Here is a 10,769-nt window from a genome sequence, read left to right as displayed (position 1 = left end):
TTTTAATTTCAAACGACCATCAAATTACCATAACAGAGCGTGCAATTTTAGCGCTAGTGCAAGAACTATTTGACTTGTGCAAAACTGCTATCTGTTTTTATCTGAAAAGCCTGTTCGTTTTAGCATAAGTTCATATGATCTGTTCCATAAGTTTCTAACGGGTTACAAACTGGAGCTTATCATGAAGTGAATGAGGTAATTCATAGATTCGAGGTAAAGCGACACCTGGTCAGGCGCTGTCAAAGTCAAAGGCTTAGCAATGCAGACTAAATAGGACTAGGTGGAAGTCCTGCAAAATTAACCACCGAGTGTAGAACTGCAATTCTCGCTTCCGTCGTTCTCCTTCGAACTAGATATCTCGAGCTTTAAGTCTCTCATTAAGCATTACGAAGTATATAGAAGTGTCAGACTTATGTAACATATCTTATAAACTTATGGTAAAATTAAGAAAAAGTTTAACTTTCTTTTTCGGAATCTGGTTTGTTCACTTTCATCGTATTCATTTTTGTTAAATTGATTAATAGCTTAACCCTGAATAAATCCTGACTCAGTTTTATATCGCCGATATGAATATGTGAAGAGGGACTTGGTCGGTCATTAGTATCAACGCAGAATGCAAATTCCTTGGATCCGGTAAGAGAAAATAAAAAAAGCTCAAAATTCAGATTTTTTAATAAAAAATTCAAGACAATGGAAGACTGCGGTGGGTGCAGTCCCAAGCTTTATCTTTTCAATCATTACGGAGAAAAAATAGAAGAAAAAAGAATGGAAAGAGCAGCGACTCCAGTTAACTGCCTTAAAAATTCTTGCTCCACCCATCCTGCCCTTCTAAAAATATATGACTGAAAAAACCATAAGTTTATAAGTGATATGTTCCATAAGTTTGGCAATACCTATACTTCGTAATGCTACTAAGAGACTAACTTACTGGGAGCTAGTTCGAGAACGACAAGCGAGAATTGCAGACTATCACTCGTTTAATTTTCCTATTTAGTCTGCATTACTAAGCCTTTGACAGCGCCTCACCTGCAGTCTGGGAAATAGTAATATTTTTGAAACTAGTCCTTAGGACCAGTGACACCCTAGTGTCCAAAATAACTGGTCGACCCTTAGATTAACTACAGACTTTCAATTACTAAACTGGTCCCCAGGATCAGTAACCCCCACTTCTAGAGACTTACAGCTCGACCTAGTTCGAGAACGACGGAAGCGAGAATTGAAGTTAGTTTTGCAGGACTTCCATCTTCCTATTTAGTCTGCATTATACTAAGCCTTTGACAGCGCCTCACCAGGCCTTCTTCGCTTTACCTTGAATCTATGACCTACCTCACTCACTTCAAAACTACAAGCTCCAGTTTGTAACCAGAGATGAACAAACTTATGGATGGAACATATCTTATGAACTTATGATAAACCAGTAAGAAGAAAAGAAGGAAATTTCCTTTGATTTTTCCTTTTTCCTTGTTTTCTCTTGTTTTCGCGATGTGTTTCCCGAAACAGAAATTCTAAAATTCTAAAAAAAAAATTCTGTCTTGGCCCCCGAAGAGTTGCTCACTTATTTTTAAACCTCAAGACAATGTCTAGAGCTTTTTTGATTTTGTCGTTTGTGTAAAACTTTAAAATTATTATTTCTTTTGCGGCGTAAAATTTGCATGTCTCATTTTGATGCCTAGTTTTTATAAAAGGTGTAAATACCCAAATTTTGGATGCATATTTAGCTTATGGTACCATGGTTAGGTTAAAGGTTAAGTTATCAGATAACGACGAAAATCATCTTTAAGTCAAAAGTGTGATAATTTTTGGATTTACGGAACGATTTAAATAGAATTAAGGTAAATTAATGACGATTAAAATAATTAATATCAATTATATTTATTTAATTATTTAAGAAAAACCTCTTAATTGCGTCTCGACTTGGAGAGCTTTATTTTGGTTTTCCAACTTGTTTTTAGTACAATTTAATTTTATTTTTTGGGGCAAAATGTGGTAGAACATTTCGACTCAAAATAACCCATAGAACCAATGGGTACTTCGGTACTACCGCCCATTTGGAACCCCTGCATAAGGTTCAAAAGGTCACGTGGGATGTCTAACGTGTGTTATCTATATATATGCCATAGGGAACTAAAACTAATTAGCGACCACGTGATGTTTTCAGCTGAACACGTGCAAAAAAGTTTTTCATTCTCATTATTATTGCTATTGTTATGGAAGCACAAACACTTGATTTGTTTATCAAAATAAAGTATAAGTTTTAGCACCTCAACTCAAGCTTTTCATTATTTTATGCGAATGAATCTAAAACAATTAATAAAAACTGGCGTACCATTTCATTCTCACTTTAAAGTTAACTATTTGTACCGCATTTTGAAACTAAAACGTAATCTTACCGGGAGAAGCGGTACTTTTAGTTCGTGAAATGACTGTGGTCCAAATAGTAAGAACCAGTAACGAAAGTGCCCAAGCTCCTCGATGAGCTCCTTTACAATCTTGGAAGATTTTCGATGACTTCATTTACAGTTGTAGCTTAATCAAACATTTTTAAAACTTCAAAACAACCGTACTGCAATTTTTTATATCAGAGTTGTAATTATAACAAGTGTCTAATCGGTGTTTTCAACATTTTTGATATTTCTCAATTTCACTTGACAATAAGTTTCAATCATCGCTTTACAATCGTTTCCTTTTTTGATGGTTCTTTTCGTTGCCAAAGTGCCATCATAGATCGACCCTCTCTCAAAAGTAAGCGCTATTTAACACGAGATGACCCGCGATGAGCGCGTGCTGCGAACACAATGAACTGCGTGTTTCTCCAAACACTAAGCTCGAGACATTCCGAGCCCCTTTTCCATCCCAAAGACAAGCAAGCTCTAGCCTCTTCCGCGTTTTCGGGATCAGCTAGGATAGAATGATCCCAAACACGAGCATCTTTAGCGCATGCACCGGTGGTATTTTGGAGCTAGCAATAGGTTTGTCTGGCATTTGACTCTATCGTGTAAAGTTAAGGCTTTCATTTATACGATCTAAGACTAGTACGGACATGGTTACGGAAGGGCAAAGCGTTCTTCGGTTTATTGGGGCCCGTGCATTTGTAGATGTATCAGTGGGTATAAGTTACCGTAGGTGAATTAAAGATTATTAGGGGATTATATATTGCTGTAAGTCACCTACATAAAACAGGCCTACCAGTCTCCGCCAGGCAGGTAAGGTAGCGTTCAGTTTGAAATGCACAGCTATAATGTTGAGGCTAGAGTCAAGAAAGAGAAAAAACGTTTGGGGATTTTATAATTGTTTTTCTCGTTTTTCATTTGTACATGCCAGAATTATGGGTATCTCCGGAGCATGCGCGGAGTGGTGGGAAAGCCCAGGTAAAAATTTGAAATAAGATGACGTAAAGTTTTTTTTTCCAAAACAGCACCTCTAGTGGCAAAATACGGCAACTAAAATTGGCACTTTTTGAGAGGGAAACCAAGGGCTCGCCGGCCTTGTAGTATCTAGATACCCATGGCAGAACATATCAAGTGGCCAGAGGCATTCTCGTGAGTGTCAGACTGACATTTTTGTTGGAGATATGTTGCAAAATAGTAATTCATTACAACATTAACCCACGTGACAGAAGGAACAAATAAAACCTCGCTTTTCTTTAGCCGCTCCTTTCTCCCACTTTACAAAGTTAGACTAGCGGTGTAAAATACAAGTTCACCCCTTTACTGTCTCCCTGAGCAAGCTAACCTGATAAATACTACTTCCTTTCTTATACCGTATACCAACGTGTATTCATACGCTTCAGTTTCCCCAGTATTATGAAGGCACTCGTAGGAAAACATGTTTACTTTAGTTTTGTCGATAACGCTGATTCTACTTCTTGTCCTTCTGTTTTCTAAATAGCGACACATTCGAGGGACTCATCACTCATTTCAAAGTTCATTTTCAATCCTATTTAGACATCGGGTTGAAAAGCATAGGCGCTTTATAGACAATTCTATTAAATACTATATAGCAGAGTATTGATGGGGAGATTTAAAATGAATTGTCTGAGATGGGTAGTGCTTTCTCTAATTCAATACGGAAGGCAGCAACTGAGGAAGTTTGATTATGGGAGATAGTATGACTTCTGTGGCGAAGTTGGTAAAACGCTTGCACTTTGAAATAGAGGCCGGCATGTTCGAGTCCCGTCGAAGAGCAGAATTAAATTGTCTTAGATGGATAGCGCCATCTTTTAATCCTAAAGGAAAGCAGCAACTGAGGAACACAAAACAGTTTAAAAACACGATAAAGCAGTTTAAAAGCACATAAAACATCATCAAAACCCTATAAAAAGCACAAAGTGCAATAAACACCACAAAAATACACTTAAACAGTATATAACACAATTAAACTGCATAAAAAATAAAGCAGCATAAAAACACATTGCAGTGTAAACACAATTTAACAGCATAAAAACAATATAAAAACGCACAAACGCAATTATACAGTATAAATACACATTAAACAGCATGACTTTTCATATGTTCAAGTATCTCAAATTAAAGCTGCAATCCTATAACCTATACTGAAAATGTTTTAAATGTTCCGCTGTTACGCTGAGATGCGATTCGGCCCCTGGCGAAATATTTTTACGCTTCCCTGGGTTTCCGTTTACGGCTAGTTTCCCATTGTTTTTGTCTCCTTGAGCAAACAAACATCCTTAAGTCAAGACTACCATCGATCCCCTTCTTCGTATTGAGCTGACTTAAAGACGTTGGCTTACTCTATACCCCTCGATTCTGGTAAATGCCTACAAAAAGGCGCTGGTCCCAATGGAGCGGTAATAGGCCTGTTCATAAGATATGTTCCATAAGTTTGTCACTGCTTAATGTGAGCTTATCACGAAGTGACGACGGTAAAACATCGTAGAGTCTCATAAAGGTACACCTGGTGAGGCGCTGTCAAAGGCTTCTAAATATTAAGATGGACTGCAAAACCTCGTGTAGTCAATTCTCGCGTCGTTCTCGAACTAGCTCTCAGTAAGTCTCAAGCATGACGAAGTATGGGTAGTGTCTTTTGTTTATAAACTGTACGTGAAATCTATGGTGAAATAAACTTCGAGATACAACTGTTCATGGTCTTTTTGAAGTAAAATTATTCTAGAGGACCGATCTATGCAAGCTTCTTGGGCAGCGTTACACTTGGCAGTTGGTAAGCAATCTATTAAATTTTAAGTATCATAAAAACCATAAGTATGACACTCAGTATGGTTTGTTCCCGTGATAGCAGGGTTTTGCTTGAAAACAAATGACGAACATAAGTTTTGGACGATTTCACCGACTTTCATACTAAAGCTATGTTCACACTTACATGACAAACCGGTTTGAAGCGATTCAAAACAATTCTAAAGTTAAGTGTGAGAAAATCTGAGAAGCCCTAAAAGATAGCACCAACGATAGCATAAGCAGACAGGACTAACAGAAGCGTCTTAAGGTGTTAACTGATGCTGTTGAAATCTGGTTTTAAAACTATTTGGGCAACTACAGCTGCTCAAACAAAATACTAGCAAGGACTTATAGAAAGTAAGAGCTAAGCAAGAGAACATTTAATAAAACGCAGACATACGAATATTCATATTTACCTTAATAATTCGTCCGTCACACTTTAATTACTTTGCGCAAACCGCTGTTCACACATTTTTTCTCGTTCTTTTAGTGAATGGTGGCGAGGAAAACTGTTTGAAGGACATCCATCTGGAAATGTACACCACGAACAAAGATCAAAAGGAAATGAAAACGTATGATTTTCCAACGAAGACAACATAATTTAGAAACAACTGAAGTTGAAACTAAGGCAAACATTTGTGATTTGTAAAAGAAATTAATTTTTTTAATACATATAGATACACTCATACAGTTATAATTTGTACAGTTATTTGTTTAAGTAAACATTTGCAAATTTAAAATAATTTTACATGTAAAATGTAAAATGTAATGACATTTTTTCTAATCAGTATTAACATAAGCAATTTAATAAAACGACCCGCGACTTCTTAAAATTAATTGAACTGTTCAATTATTTGGCAAGTTTAAATTAAAAATCAGAATAAATTAATTTAATTAAACTTCAAGAAAACATTTGTAAAAGATTCAAAATAACTTCAGATGTAAAATCTAGTGATCAAAAGTGAATATTTTTTCTAATTAGTATTAACATAAGTAATATCATACAACGACCCGTGATTTATTTCTTAATATAACTGTTTAATCATTTGAGAAGTTAGTTTAGTTAAAAATCAAACCGAATTAAATTATTTGAATGGAATAAAAACTAAGATTTCGTTCAAAAAGTACGTGAGTCACTTAGAAAATTTTAATATGTATATTTATACAGTTTTAATTTGAAGAGTTATTTATACATTAAAGAAAACATGCAAATGCAGTGCTCAAAAGAGAATATTTTTTGAAATTACAAAAAATATAAGTAATATAACGACCCGTAATTTATTTCTTAAGATTTTTTTGAACTGTTTAATTATTTGAGAAGTTTATATTAAAAATCATAATAAATTAAATTATTTTAATGGAATAAAAAAGATTAAGTTTAAAAAGTGCGCGATTTATTTCTTAGAATTAATTTAGCTGTTTAATTATTTGAGAAGTTTATATTAAAAATCATAATAAATTAAATTATTTTAATGGAATAAAAAAGATTAAGTTTAAAAAGTGCGCGATTTATTTCTTAGAATTAATTTAGCTGTTTAATTATTTGAGAAGCTTTAAATCAAAAATCATAATAAATTAAATTTAAATGGAATAAAACTAACCATTTCGTTTAAATAGTGCGTGGGTCATTTAGTTAGTTTAAGACCACATTTTTGAATGCAGTTATTAATCATTCGCTTTCATATTAAAATTACTAATATTTTGAACTGCATTAAAAAATGTACTCTACAACAGTAACGACCCTCACCTCGAGAAGGTATGACCACTCCGACTTCGAGAGTCACCTGTTGGGAGTAAAAAGGTTAGCACGCGACACCTGTAAACAGCAACTTCATTATTAAAACATTTGAGAAAATAACATTTTTTTTATTTTCAAATTACAATAAAATCTTCATTTTGAAATTAAACAATTTTATCAGAAGTACCAGTACTTATCAAACCTTAAATAAAATTCACAGCAAACGCGATATTCACAGCCACGCGAAACGCGATAAAGTCACAATTACGCGATGAAGTCACAAATTTTTGTAATTCAAAAATCACCATCAAATTCATGATAAATTTACAAAACATATAAGACAATCAAGCAAGTCTAATTTATTTTTAATTAAATTAAACATTCCTCGTAATAATTTATAATATACCGCACCGGATCCGAAGTGATTAGTTAAGGACGGGAGGGGATTCCTTAAAGCCCTAACGTGCTCGGGGTCCAAACCCGTAGGCGTGCACTTGGACCCCTTGTTTGTGTGTGTTGGGTTTCATGGTTAGTAAAATAGATAGTTTAAAATTTACCCCAGACCGGAGTCGACCAACTTTAGCGGAAGCTACCGGAAAGGGGGTCCAGTCGAAAACAGAAATTGTACAACGCGAAGATAAACTGTACCAATCGTACTCAAGGTCTCTGGAGGTCAACGCAAGGCGGACAATAGTTAAAAATCAAATTGTTTAATTTAATTTCAACTTCTGTTGGACGCATTAAACAATTGTTTAGCGTTAACTATTACTCTGACTAGACTGAATTTCATTTAATGGTACAATACGTTTTCGAAAGGACACAACACAAACATAAAAATGCCTCGCATTAGGAGGACTTTTTGATGAGAAGTTCGCATGATGAGCTGCTTTAGGAAGTGAAGGGTTAATGCATCATATTATACACTTGGTAAATAAATTTCTAATGGTTCCGAGAAACCCTCGTCTGGCCGTGGAACTTTATCATTACTAATGTTTATTTCGTAAGCAACGTTACTAGCAACCACAAAGGCAGAAGAGCTTATTATAATAAAAATTAACCAGTTGCCAGTAGCCAGACGAGAGTGACTAGACACCATGGTAAGTCCTGGCTAAGGCTAACTATAAATACTTAACAGGGGTGGATGGACCATGATCTTTGATCATTTGTTTGTCCAATTGCGAAGATAGAAGAAAGGAAGAGAAGGAAGAGAAAAAGATGAATCGAAAGACGATTCTCGCGATCGAGATCGCGCCTATGTATCTCGATTTACGCGCCGATGTCTCTAATCTTAAATAATCGCCGATTCTATGATGACTATTCTAATTGCTCACTAAAATATCGTTGATTCTACGTTGACTAGTATCGCGATTGCTGCCTAAATTATCGTTCACTCTTCTAGCAATCGCTCTCTAAAATATCGTCGATTCTACGCCGATAATTCATTTTTTCCCTAAATTGATCATCGATAAGTCTAGCATGATAACCTAAAATATCGCGACAACAACGCGTGTTTCGCCGATTTCCCAGTTTCCCACCAAAATAAGTAAAACAAGACACCTTAAAAAGTAAATTTATTTGAAGTTGTACAATTCCCAAAGTTATAGAATTAGAAGTCCACCTCTTAACAAGTAACTTTCTACCTTTCGGTAACCACCGAATCCGCAGAGCTCCTCATACCTCAAGTTCAAAACTATGCTACTTGAAAACCTTTGAGCTCTTAACATTGAAGGCGATGTGTTAAAAAAATAAACAAACCAGAACTATTAACTCGACTGGTAAAAGCATAAACTTTTGTATTTGCAATTTTAACTTGTCATTGCGTATTCAAATTATTTGTCGGTTTTTTTTTCAAAATGTCGGTTTTTTTTTTTCAAAATGTCGGTTTTTTTCAAATTTGACGTTTCAATTCTGGGGGATTGTATATAACAACTACTTCTAGCCTAAATCAAGAGTCTCTCATCGCATTCAAAAATAAAACATTTTATCATTTGTCAAATTATGCAAGATAAAACGCTTATTGAATTATTTAAGTAATATACTTCGTACATTTTCTAATATCTTTGAGATTTAAGAAGTTCAATCCTAACAATAAAATCGTGAATATAATCTAATATTTAAATAAATGCTTTTCAAAATGATAACTTCGAAATAAAACAATTAAAATTGCAAATTAAAAGAATAGTTTAACCTTCTTAAAAGCAACATGCCTATTAATTGCAATTCTGTTTTTATAATAAAAGGCTTATTTTCAATTCCAGTTCATTATGAAATTCAGTTTCTTAATTATTCAATAAAGAAACACTACAAATTTTTGAATTTTGTAACAAATATTAAAATTGACAAAATTCAAAATTTATAATCATGGCATCATTATAAAACACTTTCAATGGCAATTCATTTTTAATTTAAGCCACAGAATATGCGCTTTAAAACGAAGTTAAAGTCTGATCATACTTTGTGTTCAAATTTAAGAGAGACTCTTGTATTAACCTAATCTAATTTCTTAACGTGTACTAATAAAAAAGAGGTTAAAAACTCACTCAGTTACGTCATCAAAATATTAAACCTTTATGAAGAAGATGGGCGCTCCCACGTCGGGATTCCAAAACATCCTTAATCCCATATCGTTTCTCGCATCAGATCGTCATCTTCTGTTATAAAATAGACTTATTAATTGCGAGTCCAAAAGGCCCAGATGGTACAGTATGATTTCAAACGGGACCAATATAACCTGACTAAGAAAATTCTGATTTTGCTCAAATTTGCGCTCAAAAGGCAATAAAATTATGGGTCCACAAAAACCACGTGTCAAGCTTGAGTTAACTTACTGATGAAACAGTGTCAAATTAACTTGATAGCTGATATTAAGACATTTCTGACTACATGTATCAGTCATATCAGACAGTGATATGACAACAAGAATGTCAGTATAATAATATTCAGGCTTATGTTGGCAAAATTGGCAAACTCAAAACTTTCCTGAAATAGCTAAAATTTTACCAAAATGGGGAGTCATAGCAACTTATGCTTGACTTGTAATTCAAATTCAATATTCATGACAAATTAGCAACTTGTGCTACAAATAAATGTCAAATTCAATACTCGTGGCAAATTAGCAACTTGTGCTTCAAATTTATCTCCAAATGAACATTCATGGTAAATTAGCACAACTTTTGTTTCAAATAAATGTCAAAATCAATATTCATGGCAAATTAGCAACTTGTGCTTCAAATTTATCTCCAAATGAACATTCATGGTAAATTAGCACAACTTTTGTTTCAAATAAATGTCAAAATCAATATTCATGGCAAATTAGCAACTTGTGCTTGGGTCAGAATTCATAATAAATATTCAAGTAGAAAATTGTGCATCAAATTAAGTACAAAATCAACATTCATGGAATAATTTGCAACAGATCCATCAATAAAATTAAATTTTCATGGGATATACAACTTGCCGTTTGCATAAACATTCGCAGAACTAAAAATATTCACAATTACGGTTTCGTCAGTCGCTTCTAAACAGCGAATCTTTAAAATTAAAATATAAAAACCCAGAATTTTAGAGCATTTTATATTTGAATTAAAAAGAAGGACACCAATGTCCCAGACTTTGTCACAAAACATTTGCCAAATATTAAATATATAAACTCTAAAACAGAGCAAAGTATCGAACACGTTTATCCCAATTGTATACCAAGAGCGTCTCCGCAAAATCGAATACATTTATTGGGAAAAACTTTAGAAAATAAATTACTTCAAATGCAAAACCACTTTCTATTCGATCAAATCAAACTAATCTACAGCAATATTTGATATTCATATCTAATAACCTATAAA

General features: G+C 34.0%; 1 protein-coding gene across 2 annotated transcripts in view; it reads right to left on the bottom strand.

Moving 5' to 3' along the window:
• Positions 1-2,628, bottom strand: part of LOC149647312 (lachesin-like) — a 56,763-nt gene extending 54,135 nt beyond the window's left edge. The window contains exon 1 of one of the 2 annotated variants that reach the window (XM_089850178.1): positions 2,391-2,628. In XM_089850178.1, coding sequence (XP_089706304.1) covers positions 2,391-2,514 — 124 coding nt within the window. In that variant the 5' untranslated portion in view covers positions 2,515-2,628. The remainder of the gene's footprint in view (positions 1-2,390) is intronic. The other variant, XM_089850179.1, reaches the window with a different exon arrangement.
• Positions 2,629-10,769: the final 8,141 nt, after the last annotated feature.

This window comes from Phalangium opilio, unplaced genomic scaffold (genome assembly GCF_054372755.1).
Source record: "Phalangium opilio isolate 3A_F unplaced genomic scaffold, DU_Popi_V2 ptg000089l_1, whole genome shotgun sequence".
In the NCBI taxonomy this organism is placed as follows: Eukaryota; Metazoa; Arthropoda; class Arachnida; order Opiliones; family Phalangiidae; genus Phalangium; species Phalangium opilio.
This window is presented reverse-complemented; position numbering and strand designations above follow the sequence as displayed.